This window comes from Gavialis gangeticus, unplaced genomic scaffold (genome assembly GCF_001723915.1).
Source record: "Gavialis gangeticus isolate Ggan-Ray unplaced genomic scaffold, GavGan_comp1, whole genome shotgun sequence".
NCBI classification, from domain to species: Eukaryota; Metazoa; Chordata; order Crocodylia; family Gavialidae; genus Gavialis; species Gavialis gangeticus.
In genome coordinates this window covers 10,271,803-10,285,065 of record NW_017729009.1, presented here as the reverse complement: position 1 = coordinate 10,285,065, position 13,263 = coordinate 10,271,803, and the positions used below count along the sequence as shown (strand labels likewise).

The 13,263-nt window shown below is 59.9% G+C and overlaps 3 protein-coding genes across 5 annotated transcripts in view; 1 reads left to right on the top strand and 2 right to left on the bottom strand.

Annotated features, from left to right (window-relative positions):
- LOC109292353 (interferon regulatory factor 4-like) overlaps positions 1–211 on the bottom strand; it is a 5,348-nt gene extending 5,137 nt beyond the window's left edge. The window contains exon 1 of the mRNA XM_019509746.1: positions 119–211. Coding sequence (XP_019365291.1) covers positions 119–211 — 93 coding nt within the window. The remainder of the gene's footprint in view (positions 1–118) is intronic.
- Positions 212–3,020: 2,809 nt separating this feature from the next.
- Positions 3,021–12,760, bottom strand: DUSP15 (dual specificity phosphatase 15). Of its 3 annotated transcripts, XM_019509981.1 has the most exons (7): positions 11,794–12,760; positions 9,086–9,119; positions 6,210–6,292; positions 5,726–5,775; positions 4,971–5,045; positions 4,330–4,501; positions 3,021–4,002 (listed from the first exon to the last, which is right to left on the bottom strand). In XM_019509981.1, exons 1-7 carry the CDS (start codon positions 11,812–11,814, stop codon positions 3,787–3,789), a joined length of 651 nt encoding a protein of 216 aa, XP_019365526.1. In that variant the 5' UTR covers positions 11,815–12,760; the 3' UTR covers positions 3,021–3,786. The 3 variants fall into 3 exon arrangements, with proteins under 3 accessions (XP_019365526.1, XP_019365527.1, XP_019365525.1); XM_019509982.1 differs by lacking the exon at positions 9,086–9,119 and having other exon boundaries at positions 11,794–11,900; XM_019509980.1 differs by lacking the exons at positions 9,086–9,119; positions 11,794–12,760 and adding an exon at positions 7,674–9,079.
- TTLL9 (tubulin tyrosine ligase like 9) overlaps positions 12,558–13,263 on the top strand; it is a 14,313-nt gene continuing 13,607 nt past the window's right edge. The window contains exon 1 of the mRNA XM_019509745.1: positions 12,558–12,644. Coding sequence (XP_019365290.1) covers positions 12,558–12,644 — 87 coding nt within the window. The remainder of the gene's footprint in view (positions 12,645–13,263) is intronic.

Below are 13,263 nucleotides of genomic sequence, written 5' to 3'. Positions count from 1 at the left end.
CCGTCACGTTGGCGTCAGGCCAGGCCCCGGCACTGCCACCCCCGCTGCGAGGCACTGTCCCGGGGCGCGCTGCTTGCTGGAGCCGCTCCTGCCTGGCCCCGGGCCCCTTGGAGCCCACCTCTGCTCGGCAGCGGGCGGACGGGTCCGGCCCCCTCTCGCTGGGCACGCGCAAGGTGCCAAGCTGGCAGCGGGGCAGGCGCCCTCCAGCCATGCGCAGTGTGCCCTCGAGTCCGTCCTAGCGGGCAGCGCGGGCTCTGTTGCCCTCTTGGTCCTGGGGTGGTGGCAGCTGCATGGGTAACATGGACACTGTTACCCGTGGGGTCTGCTCCGAGCTGCCTCCCTCTCTGCTTGAAAGGGTGGGGTACCAGAGCTGGGAGGCGAGGGGCTCCCCCAGCCAGGCCTCTGCTACCTGCGCCTGGGCTGAAGACTTGCAGCTGGGCCTGGGGGAGGTGGGTTTAGCCTGGGGCAGGATGGGAGCCGTGGCGGGCTGCAGGTAAGTCTAGCTCGCTCTCTGCTTCGGTGGGTTGGAGAGAAGGGCAGCGGCCTGCTATGCTGTGGCTCAGCGGCCCCGGGGCCTGGGGGCCTCAGCCGTGCGTGCAGCAGGGTCTGCTTTGGGGCACTTGCTGAGCCGGTCGCGGCCCTGCCTGGCCGCAGACGCGGCTCCTGCGGTGACCTCTGCCCCTCCAGGCTGGGCCCCAGCGCCAGGCCAGCTTGCTCTCCGCTTCTGAGTCACAGGAAGTGAGTAGCCTGGTGCCTGGGGGGCAAGGGAGGAGGTGGGGGCTGACAGCCGCAGGCTCGGCTCAGATGGAAATCCTAGAAATGAATAGGTCGGGATGGGCCTGTGTGACTGACGGCCCCGGGGGACCCACCAGGCCGTCTCAGGGGTCCTGGGCTAGCCAGGCAGTGGAGGGATCTGCAGACGGATGCAGCCCCCCCACCCCAAGCCTCCTCCCTGACCCCCCTGCTCCATTTGCACTTGCAGTGGACTCCCAAAGGGGTTGATCCCTTGTCCAGGGGTCTCGGACCGTGCCTGAGCTGTACAGTGCAGGAAGGGGGCCAGGGCTTTCCCTGCACCCCTGCGGCCAGGTGCGAGCACCGCAGGCCTGAGAGAGAGACCGTGGTGATCGGCTGAGTCTCCTGCAAGGGGCTGGCGGGTCTGCGCGGCGCGCACCTGTGCTGCACGCTCTCGGGGGCCTTGGATTTATGCCCGTGTAGCGAGGGTGTCTCGGGCAGACAGTAATGATATGCCACCCGTGGGCTGCAATGTGGTCCTCTGGGCTGCTGGCAGGTGGCACCCCTGCCTGGGCCAAATCAGTGCCCTGGTGCTGAGGAGGGCAGGCCGGCCTCTTCCTGCTGGGGGAAGGGGGCCCCTTCCTGCTCACTCGCATGCACTTTCGCTCCCTCTCTGCGTCACTGGCGCGGCCGCGAAGCTTTCGCTTGCGTGTGCAGGGAACTCTGGAGGCGCTCGCGGGGCCGGGGAATTCCGCCGCGCAAGTGCCCCCGAGGGGGAAAACCTGCCCCCTGGGCAGAGCCGCCCCGTGGGCAAGCAGGGTGGGCAAATACAGCTCCCAGCGCTGGCACGGATGCCTCCAGCCCCTGCAGAGAGCGGTGTATGCCCTACCACCCCTACTGCAGGGCAGTTTGGGGCACTGGGCTCTGTGCAAAGGGAGCTGGGGGGCACGGGGAAAGAGCTCCTCGCCTTACCCCCATGACGTTGGAGGCACTAGGAAGACATTAAGTGCCCTCTTCCTGCAGCCTCCATAGATCAGACCCTGAGCCTAGGGGTGCATCAGCTTGTCTAGCTCCATATAACTCGGGCACGGCTCCAGGCTGCCACATCCAACGATTGCATTCGTTCTCCTAATCACTGACATGGTGAACTGGAGACTTCCAGCTGCCCCGAGAGATGCACAGAAATCCTTTTGCTGCACTCCTGGTCTTCCCCAGGGAGATGGGGAGGCTGGTTAAAAGCCCAGAAACATGCCAGGCCTGTGGGCTTGTGTGGCCTCCACACCTTCACTTGGACATCGTTCCCGGGGCCACGGGGAGCCCCCACACAGGCCTGGGTGAGGCTGGGGGCCTTAGCAAGGCCGTGGGGGCTGAGGGTCTTGCCCTGCCAAACTTGTCTTCCTGTCTGTGGGGCAAGGCAGCTAGCACTCAACAGGCACCGGCTGAGCACTGTTAATTATTAATAGTAATGTCCCGTTCCAGCATCTGTGGCAGGGACATTACCTACCCCCAGAAGGCGTCTCGCTGGCTCCGCGCGGCTCGCTCGCTCGACCTTGTGCCCTGTGCTCGGCAAAAAGCAGCACTGAAACCCCGCCGGTCCCTGCAGGCTTCTCCTCTCCTCCTGCCTGGACCTGCCCCCAGCTCCCGGGGGGGTGCGTGCCCGCTGGCTGGGGAAGGCTGAGATGAGGGAAAAGCACCGGGCGGGAAACGGCTGCTCCGGCCCCCAGAGCTGGCGCCTCCAGGATGCTGAGCTGTCTGGGCCCCAGCGGCTGTGGGAGGCGGGGAGAGGGGGTCGGAGGAGCCCACTGGTGCTGGTACTCCTTGCAGTCCTAGCAGCCCCCACACGCCACCGGCCTGGCCCCCGGGTGCTTGTGTCTGACACCCCCCTCCTTGCCCAGGGGCTTTCGTCGCACCCTGGCGAGCCAGGACTGCAGATGCCTTGGTGCTGGGCTGGGGGCCAGAGCAGCCTCTCCCCGGGCTCTTGCAGGGCGGTGTTAATGCCTCTGAAAGAGATGGAGCGGGCATGCTGTGGGCTCCCAGCAGGAGCCAGAAAAGGCAGTGGGCACCGCGCTGCTCAGGACCCCCCTGCCATCCATCTCAGCCACCGTGGCATGGCCAGGAGCTGGCCCCTGCCTCTGCTCTCCCCTCCAGCCCTTGCAGAGCTAGGGTCAGAACAAGCAGACTCCCCCTCTCGTCCCCCGGTTGGGATCTAGCTGAGCCTGCTGCACGGCCCTGCTCCTGCTGCCATGCCCGCCTTCAAGACCGGTCTGAAACGCACGTCCAGCCAGAGCAGGGGTACTCGAGGAGGTTTATTACAGGCTAAGCAGGCTGGATGCTCAGTTCTGCGGAGTCCGGCCATGTGTTGCATGTTTTCCACCTCGCAGAGGTACATCCCGGCCTGTGCGGGATGTGGGGCGGCAGGCTCCGAAGCCATGCTCGCTCTGGGCTCACGCTGTCTTGGCCTGGTGCCTAGCATTGGACCTCAGCCCATGCTAGTGAACTACATGTGCTCGCACCCCTGTCACATGTGCTACTTTCCCAGGGGAAGCCACTTGCTGCAGCGCCGAGCTGTGTAAGAAGCTCCCTGAAGTCCTCTGCGTAGCCTCTACTGAAAGTGCTGTGACTGCAACGTCTTCGGAGCAGGGAAGTCCCCCGCACTGCTGCTGTGAGCCATCGCCCTTGCTGATCTGTGCCTGGGGCCCTTCACATGCTAGTGGTGCTGACGGGTACTCGGAGTCTCCTGAATGGGCTATGCATGTTTGCTACGTGATCCTCTGGCTGTCCGGGAAGGAGAGGGGGAAGAATGAGTCCCCCCGCTCTGCAGATGGGGGAAACTGAGGCAGGTGACTGGTCTGAGATCACAAAGGAGCACAGTAAAAGCTAGGATGAGAGCCTGGGCGCTCCTGGCTTGTGGTCCAGTGCTTGCTCTGTGTATGGCGCCTCTCCCTCCACGTACCAGGAGTGATGCTCCAGACCGGGTCTCCGTACCTACCAGTCTGCCGGGCTGCGCGGTCCCAGCGTGCTCTGCTTGCACGCCCGCCTGCTCCTTCGCTGGGCTCATTTTAGACAGGTGGGGATACAGGAAAAGGTCCTCTTCACCCGCAGCAGGAAGGGTGCAGTGGTGCCCTTGATGCTTCTGCTCCGGGGCACCAGGCCCTGCCTGGCTCCCTCTGCCCCAGACGCACCTCCTCTACCTGCTGGCAGCAGGGCCTTGATCTCCGCCTCATCGCTGAAGGGGTCTGCTCCGAACCGCTGCTCCAGGTGTCTGTGAACCTGTGGGGAGAAGAGGCTGGTGATGACCCTATCCAGCCTTTGAAAGTCTCCTGGTAGAGGCCTGGTGGGGAGCTCTGCCTCCCTGCAGAGGAGTCTGATGCACCGTCTCCCCGGCTCTCAGTCCAGATGCTGGCCTCTTCCCAAGTCCCCCGTGCTCTTTGAGGATGAAAGTTTCTGTGGACACAAGGGTTTCCTCCTCCCCTCCCGCCCCCCTTGGCTCGCATGGTGCTTGGGAAGCGCTGTGCCATGGCTGGGTCCTTGGCAAGCACCCCTTGGACTGCTGCACGCAGAGTGCCGCCTAGGAGATGGGCAGCCCCCCGCGCTCACCTTCCGCACGGCCCCACGGCCAAACTCCTCCAGCTGCTGCTTGAAGCCGGGGTTGGGATTGGCAACGGGTCGCACGGCTTTCACGGCGTCCAGCACCTCCTGCCAGCTCAGGCCCGTCACCGCCATGACGTAGGCGATGACGATGGTGGTGCTCCGGGAGATCCCTGCAAGGCTGGAACCGCAGCAGGACTGGGCTGGCAGCAGGGCCGTGCTGCCCTTCATCGCCCGGGCCTGCCGCAGCCCCCAGGTGCAGCCTGGCCCAGCGGGTTCCCTCCTCTCCTCCCAGACCCCACCCCGGGGCCCTGGCAGTCTCCTCCATTGGTTTCCAAATCCCTCCTCCGCTTCTTGGAGTCCTGCCCAACCCCTGCGCTTCCCCTTCTTGCCCAGTGCCATGAGAGCAAACATCTTTCTCCTGGGACAACAGCCCCAAGCCCAGGAGGAATCCTCAACTGAGCTCCGCTTGGGAGACGCCGTGACACCAGACCTGACTGCCAGGCCCCCCAGACAAGGGGGTCCGGCAACTTGGGCGTGCCCTGGGTCTATGCTGGGTTGCGCTTGGTGTCCCATTGGGCTCTGCTGACTCCCCCTGGCACTTTGCCCAGGACAGTGCTGCACGAGGGGCGCTTGGGAGGGAGCCTTACCAGTGCACAAGGCAATTCCCACCACGCAGACGACAGTGGTGGATGAAGCTGATACATTCCTTGAAGTGCTTCTTGCTAGCAGGAGAAGGAAAGCTGTTAGAAGCAAGGCTCTGGGCTGTGAAACAGGATTTTAACAGGAGCAGTGGGTGGCCCCATTCCCTGGTGCTCAGAGCAGTGCCAGTCAAGTAAAATACATTTACCGCCACTTCTCGAGGCACCGTTCACAGTTGCGGCTTTAATGCCTCGGTGCAGCTGTGCTTTCCGCTCCAGATTAGGGCAAAGGGCTCTGAAGCAGTTACAGGCTGCAGGAGCACACCCGGGCAGTGCTGGGCAGCCCTGGGGATGGACCGAGATGCACTTTCCAGATGAATCGCACAGGCCAGGTGCTGGCCAAGTCCCCGGCCAGCACCAGCATGCCATGCGTGTACCCAGAGGGAAGGGCTGGCCCTTTAAAGGGCAGCTTTTTCCGCTGGCCCAACTGAGCATGCAACCTGCCCTGGGCTCCTGCTTGCCCTGATGACAGGTGGCCTGTGACTAGCCTGCAACCGCACGTGCAAACCTTAGGCAGGATGCTCTGTCAGGACCGAGGTGAGAGGCATGCCCCGCTGCACCCTCCCAGCTTCGTGACCTGCCAGGTGCAGCTTGGAGTACACGCTAGACAGCTTGGCAATGCCTGCAAACCTTGTGAGCCCTGGTGTTTCTCTGGCTCAGGGCAGGGGACTGTGACTTGGGCGCAGCCTTGGCTTGGTACTTACATGTTGGCCTCGGGGGCATCTGGCAGGGGAATGCGCAGGTAAGTGATTTCCTGAAATGCATCAAAAGCATGGGACAAATGTTGGAGATGAGGAGCTGGTGTTTTCGTCCCTCTCCACCCCAGAAAATGCTTCCAGGGTCCAAGAAGCCACGTTCACCATCTCCCTGGGACGGCGGGCCAAGGGAGGCAGTGGTGAAGCCAGATTGCCGTGTGACAGGCGCAGATGAAGACAGACCCGGGGAGATAAACTGATCCTGACTATTGCCTAGAGGCAGGCAGGCTCTCCTTGATCGCTTTGCCCTCTGAGCACATCCCTGGCATTCCCAGAGTATGGGGTTATATTTGCCAGAAAAGCTATTTTCTAGGCTTGAGGAGCAGAGGGATTCCTCTGGAATGGGGGAAGGGGCAGAGGAAGAGCAGCATGGTTTTGTGGCCTGGGGGATAAGGAGAAGACACTGGGGAGAAGTTGGGGGTCAGGTACCCACCTGCAGCAGTGGCTGCGGAGATTCGTGGATTGAAATGATGTGGGTGATCTTATTCCTGTTCAGTTGCTCCAAATCTTTGGCATCTGCATGGGGGAACACGTGCAGTGAGCTTCCAGTGTGCGCTAGCTTCTTATACTTCCATTCCCAAGCATCTGTAACCCCACCCCTAAATTGGAGGGGGGGGAAATCTTCCTCTTTGCAAAGGACTGCCAGTGACCCAGTGTCCCCAGCAGCCCAGTGTGTTGTGGCTGCAGTTCTGACCCCTAGTCCAGGTCTCAGCCACGGCGCTGGAAGGAAAGTGGGCTGCTCTTCTCAGTTGTTGTTGCATTTTTTTTCCCTCTTGTGACTTTTTTAGCAGCAGAAAACTCAAGACCAGCACTAATACGCTTTCTCCTGTCCCGGTTTTGGGAGTCTAAACTTCCAGGGGGTATAAAGCACTGGCTTGCAGTTCTAAAACACCATGTGCTAATGGCATGCCATAAATTTTTAATAAATAAAGAGAGCCTCCAGGGAAATGCTACATGCCAGGATTTGTGAGAGAGAGAGGAGGGGGGGAGCAGGATCTGCCTCTCCATCCGTCTCTCTACATTGCCCATTACCCTATGATGTGAGCGTCTGGCAGGCAGAGTGATGGTAATTGCAGTGACATGGTTTTTAAAGACGCGTTTGGTGGCTTGCTAGGGACAGAGAGAAGGCTTCCAGTTGGAAGGCATGTCTTGAGCAGAGACGGTTTGCAATCTATCAGGCCTTAAATCTCTATTGTGATCCCCCCGGTCGCCCCAGTCTCGGGGTTGAGTGGTGCTTTTTATGGCACCAATCCAAGACGGTGTAGTAGTTTGGACTCGCCATAACCTTTCTGATTGATCTGCAGTCTGAGTATGCCCCCAGGGACATCTCGTACTATCCTTTTGCTGGGATGGGATCAGTGCCTCCGGGAAAATCCCCCACTGAGGAAGGGTCTGGGGTTGGTCCCTCACAGCCCATGGCTACATGTGCTATTTTCAGGGATGCCTCACGGGAAACCTACACCAGAGTTTTCAAATGAATTTGGCACCCGCAACTAGGAGCAAGTGACTGTGCTGGGGGTGCACTGGATAGGAGACCCTCTTGACAGTGTGTGCACAACTGGTGGGTGCTGAGCACTTGAAAGCCTGGGCCTGAGCACTTTGGAAGCACTGGGCTTCATAGTCGCCCATACTGAATGCTGCCTTGCCCACAAGCATCCCATCGACCTCTGTGCAACGGCCGGCTGGGCGGGGGTGAATGCGTCGGAGCCCGCTCTCTGCACAGGGTCAGAGCCGCGCTCCGTGCTGCACACGCCGCATCTCCCAGCTTGGCCATCCACCCTCGTGAAATGCACCGTTCAAGCTCGCTGGGGAAGCCTGACCCCCGAGCCGTCGCCTCTCCAGTGCTTTCTAGCCCCCTCCCTGCACGGAGAAGTCCGGACCTTCCCGCGACCGGCACCTGCAAAGGGGTGCTCGGCTGTGCACGAGTTGTGTTCGGCGCAGGCGCTCTGGGAGGTTGGAGGAGCTGATCTAACAGTCCTTCTCCACCTGAAATCTGTGCTCCCCGATGGCAATCCCACGCGGTCCTGTTGGCGGCCATTCAGAAACATGCTCCACGCCACGCTCCCCTTTGTATTGAACAAGGGCAGCCGAGAAGGCTTTTCAATCACCAAGCTGTCTGTCTCAATGCACAGAAGCAGAGACAATGGCTGCACTTGGCTGCGGTCAAGTGTCATTTCAGATATATCTTCTGCAAGGGGGAGGGGGGCTGCATCCTCTGGCAGGGCCTGGGCCTCTGGAAAGAGGATCTGGGGAATTGCAGATGAAAGGGGCCTCAGACTGAGTGATGCCATTACAGGGGAAGATGGAGATCAAAAGGGAAAGCAGAGTCTTGCCCTGTGTTTCTTCCCAGGCCTGTGGAAACGGTTACACCTCTCTGCTTTACTGTCTCTTACTGTGCCTGCACGCTGCATGCATGAGCCAGCCCCAGGCCGGCAGAGTTTGGCATCCTCTGCTAGCCAGAAAGCAGGTGATGACCGGTATGTTGCAGAGCAAGGCAGCAACCCGGTTAGCTGCCTCGGGTGCCCTTGCACCACATAGCAAGCATACTGCATTGGCCTCGCTGCCGGGGTGTGGAGAGGCAGAGTCACTGTGCTGTGCTGTAACTCGGAGCCTCTTGCATGTCGGATGTGCCGTCACAAAGCCCTAGGCTCAGTCAGTGCCGTGTGTTTGGTACCTCCCTCAGCACCACCCACGCCATCGTCCTCACGGCCCTGGTCCCCTTCCTTGGAAATGGAGAAACCCCCTCCCACCCATCCAGCTTTCCGGTCTTCAGCAGGGCAGCACAACCTTCCTGTCCCTGCCAGGCCAAGGACGTTCCCCTCTGCTTCATTGCATCCCTTCCGGCAGGGCCTGGGGTGGATGAAGCCGGAGGGGCTCCCGAGCCAGGGTGATGGAGCAGAGGGGTCCAAGCCAGGAGGGGAGCACAGAGACTGGGGGAGTGAGAGATGGCCTTGCAGGGGGGATGAAGCGCTTGCATTAAGCAATGAAGGAAGGAACTTGGCTGCCTGCTGTGCGTGCCAGGTTTGTAACCAGGACTGGCATCATGACCCCGAAATACATGCAGATTAAGGACTTCCTTGCTGCGAGGCAGCCAGAGGAGATCCCCCGTGCTGCAGCCCGCCATCCGTCCTTTCCCAACCACCCTGTGTTGTATTTCCAGTGCCAACAAGGCTGCAGGGTGGTGGCCTGGCATGGAGGGAACACAGCTCCCTCGATGTGGGGGTCACGGGCAGAGGCTACGCACGGCACGGGCTGCTGGCTGTTGCCCCAGCTGGGGTACTTCTGTCTAGCTGCAGCAGTGCCACTCACCTATGAAGTTTCCAAGGTAAAGGCCCGGGATGATCTGCGGGACACAAAGAGAAGGGTCTGGCTGTGAGTGGCTGCTTTGCACGTCACACGCACCCACCCTCCTTCCCAGGAGCTGATTGCAGTGAGCGCGTGACACGTTCCCCAAAACAACGCAGACAAAGGAAACGGCTGGTGTTTGCCGCCCACCCTCCCCTTCCTGGACCTCTGCACACTCCTCTGCCTCTGCAGGCACTCAGGCTTTTCCTGTGGCCGACGCGTGTGTGACTTGTGTAGGGTGAGGACTCTCCGTCTGTGTGCCCGGGTCCACGTGCTGAAGCGAGACGTGTCTCGTACCGGGGCAGGGCAAGCAGACCGGGCACCCCTGGGCTCGCTCTGCGCAGCTTGCTCGCTTGCTCCATAAGATGATTCCTGCTCCCGTGGGCAGGGCTCTGTGCCGGGCAGCGGCACCAGCCCCATCCATCAGCCACGTGAAAAGCAGGGAGAAAGTCTGTCTTAAATACGTTGTCTTGTATTTCTAACTGGCCATCTCAAAGTGACATGTTTGCCTCTGCCTATCCTGGAGATGGTACGGGCTCCGCGCTGCCCTCCGTTCAGTCCACGCAACCCCAGGGCCTCCTCCGGGTTTGCCGAAAAGGGAAGTAAGAGCAGCATTTTTAGGTTGATAAAACTGCTCCGTGTGGGAGGCTCCTTCAAGCTTGAACAGGATGAGGGGGAGTTGCTGTGGCATTTTTAATCGCCCTCCTTAAAAATTCTCACTAACGCTGGTTTGCTGGGGCCTTTCCCCGGACAAACGCCACGCACTGGACACAAATCCAGCTGTTCAGTACTGGGACACTAAGTGAGTCGCCCAAGGCCACCCGGAGAGGTCAGTGGGGCAGAAGCAGGAAACGAACCCATCCCCTGCCCACCACATCAGTCTCTCTTCTCCATTTGAGCCGAGACGGGGCACTGGCCCATTAGCTTGTCCTGTTTTTTGGATGGAAACTTCTTCTCCACACAAGAAATAGCAAGACCCTTTGTCGCAGGCTGCACGAGAGCAACTGGGGGCGGAGTGTGTACACACACGTGAGGGCACAGTAACGGGTCTCATCTCTCTAAAACTCTGGCCCTAAGTTTGTAAAGTCTCTAACCTATTTCCACAAACAATGAATGCCACTTTCTTGTACAATGCTAATGCCCACATCGAGGCGATATGAGCAGAATTCATGTTTTAGGGACACTGTGAGCTCCAAAAGTACTTTGTGGAGAGGGAAACCTTTATTTCCCTGAGCCATTGGCAGCACCCTAGGTTATCTGATGTGGGAGAATTTTAATAAAACCCATTTTACTCTTAACGATGCTTATCTCTGTACTTGGCATTTCTTCCTTTGGAGGATAAAGACTGATTACGTCCATATCGCTGTTGTTTACTGCAGATTTCACTTTCAGTTTCGATGACCAGTCACAAAAAGCACAGGGGACAAATTATTTTGCATCAAAACTGTCGTTGTGATGGTCTCCAAAAAAGCCAGCAACCTCAAAACCCCTTGTTTTTAAATCACTTAAATGTTTGGCTCAAATGCAAATTGAGGTGGTGCCTTTAATTGTCTGCTCCTGGACTGGAAATGAGATTGCTGTGTTTCAAGGGCACCTCCAGAGAGGAGACTGCAGTAGCAATAAATGTAGGCATGGTCCTATTACACAATCGCAGTCCTGCTCTGCTCTACGCCTCGGTGACATCCTCATGCGTGTGCACGGCATCCTGGGGGAGAATATTGCAAAACTCCTGCCTGGGCAGCAGTTTAGGGCAGGGAGGGAGAGAACTGTAAAGGGTTACGGAGAGGGGGATGAAAACACTTTCCTTTAACCAGGGAGCAACACAAAGACCAGGAAGCGGTGGCTGCTCTTTTCATGAAGCTGTGCCTTGCATACTCTAACCCCACAGGCTTTGCTGTGAAGAGTAACAGGCCCTGGGAATCGCGGGGGGCAGAGCGGGGTGCTGTCCCCATGGATCTCCGGGCATGGACAGCACTTAGGTGGTGGAAACCTTGTTTTTCCCCTTGGGTGCTTGCAGGACACAGGGCTGCCTAGTGCCGCAGAGGGCCACCGCAGAGATCACAAGGAAGGGACCCAGGTACCCCTGTTACGTCAGCTCTGGCATCTCTTTTTTAAACTCCTCTCTGCTGTCCCCAAACCGGCTGCTCCATCCCCAGCTGCACCAGCCTTGTACTCAGACCTTCCCTCCTGCCGCCTCTGGGAACGCCCAGGAGGCTTTGGGTCCAGCTGTGCTCAGCCTGTCACCAGACACCCACCCCTGTGACAGCAGCTCCCTTTCCCTGTGACTGAAGGCAGGCTTTACTGTACATCCGGTAGATCCCCGGCTCTCGTCTTCCAAGCCATGAGACCCAGGCAGCTTTACCCTGAATCCTCCCAGCTCTGAACAGCCCGTCTCAGGCTAGGTACAGACGTTCGAAACGCCCGCAGTGGAATGGCTCTAAGTTAAGCAGTGTAGTTGAGATCAGTCGTGAACAGCACACACGTTCGCCTCTTGCTGCGGGGGGCAAGTCTTAGACTGGGCCCCAGCATTTCTAAACCAGCCTGTGTGTGCCGAACGTCTGTTCTGTTATGGGGGTAGCCCAGCTTCCGCTCGCTTATACCGGTTAAAGTGCAATGTCTGTACCTGGCCGGGGCCAGCAGAGCCCCACGAGGCTCTCGGTGCTGCTCGTTACCTTGTTCATGCCATTTCCCATGGTCCAAAACGACCGCTGCAGGTGGCGGGGGAGCAGGTGTCCTCGTCTCCTCGCACAGCCGTACTCGGCCAGTCTCCTCTGCCAGCGCTCAGTGACAGGACATCAGTTTTGGACCCCTCCAGGGTCACGGCCTTTTGGGGCTTGGGTTGCGTGTGGTTTGTGTTTTTTTTTGTCTCTCCTCTTTCACAGCCGGGCTCTGGGCAGCAGCTGCACGTCTCAGGGGATGGAATAAATCTCCTCTGGTTTCCACCGCCGGCTCTTGGGGGCCCCGCCTCCCGCCCAGGCGCAGAAGTTGCTCCGTAGTGGCCTTGTACCGATTGTTCTCTTGGCCAGGGCAGGGACAATAGAGGAGAGACTCCACCTAGCAGCAATCGTGTGGGGGTGCCGCGGCCTTGCCGGGTGCTGGCTTCGTGCTGCTGCTCTCCAAGCAAATCTGCACAAAGCCTCAGTGTTCGGATACGAACAAAACCCTTTGTCCGGTCTGCTCTGCGACAATGAAGGTCTGTTCGGCCACGAAGCTGGGTGCTCAGCGGGGTGCCCGCTCCTGCCTGTGCCCCCTGGGGCTGGGAGCAATACGAGAGGCAGGCTGCAGCCGCGGGGGCGGGGGGGACTTGCAGGCTGGCAACACTTCCGACTCTTGCTGCTCCTTGCACGCGGGCAAGATTTGCCGCCTTCCCCTTGGGTAGCTCCTCGCCTTGTACTGGCGCTTGCACCAAAGCAGAACACAGTCTCCACGAAGCGCGATGCAAGGTCAAGGACTGCAGCAGGCAGGCTGCGATGTGGCAACCTCCACCAACCCGTCAGCTGAGGACAAGCAAAACGCAGCGTTTGTAAGCAGAAGCCTGCTCTGGGCGTGCTGCGCCGCAGACTTCGGGATCCCCCTGCTCTGCAAGACGCCCTGGCGCTACCCACCCGCCCTACCTCCTGCAGGGCCCGCACTCGGTATCCTATGGGCTATCCCTCGTACCGAGGGACAGATGTCTGCAGGGCCCCGTATCAGTCTTGTCTCGGCTGTCCCGTGGCACAAGTCTGATGTCTGCAGGGCCTAGCCCGTGCTCTGAACACTTCTGACCCCTTTGGGGTTCAATTCCTGCCTGTTCCACAGACCCCAAAACTGACCATAAGCAAAGGCGCTGCATTATTTTGTGCCTCAGTTTCCACCCCCCTGAAGAAGGGGCCAGCAAGAGGCTGCGCGCAGCGGCCGTGGCGCGGCTCCCTTACCTCGCAGCCGCCTGCCGCGACCCGCTCTGTGGCTTTGGGCAAAACCGCCCCGTTTGCACCGAGCAGGCTGGGCCCGAGACCCGCTCGCTGGGCGCCCGGGCACAGGCTGGCGCGGGCCGGGCGCTCCCCAGGGAGCCGGAAGCGGCCCCGGGCAAAGGTGCACGGCGCTGCAGCAAAGGGCAACACAAGCCGCCACGGCTCCTGCGCCCCTGCCCCCGCCCCCGCCCC

Excerpts from the sequence above, each read along its gene's own strand:
- DUSP15 (XM_019509980.1), bottom strand. The coding sequence starts at position 8,067 with ATGGCATCACTCAGTCTGAGGCCCCTTTCATCTGCAATTCCCCAGATC. Across the intron at positions 5,776-6,209 it reads CTCCGCAGCCACTGCTGCAG|GAAATCACTTACCTGCGCAT; the intron begins GTGGGTACCTGA and ends GATGCATTTCAG. Across the intron at positions 5,046-5,725 it reads GATGCCCCCGAGGCCAACAT|CAAGAAGCACTTCAAGGAAT; the intron begins GTAAGTACCAAG and ends TTCTCCTGCTAG.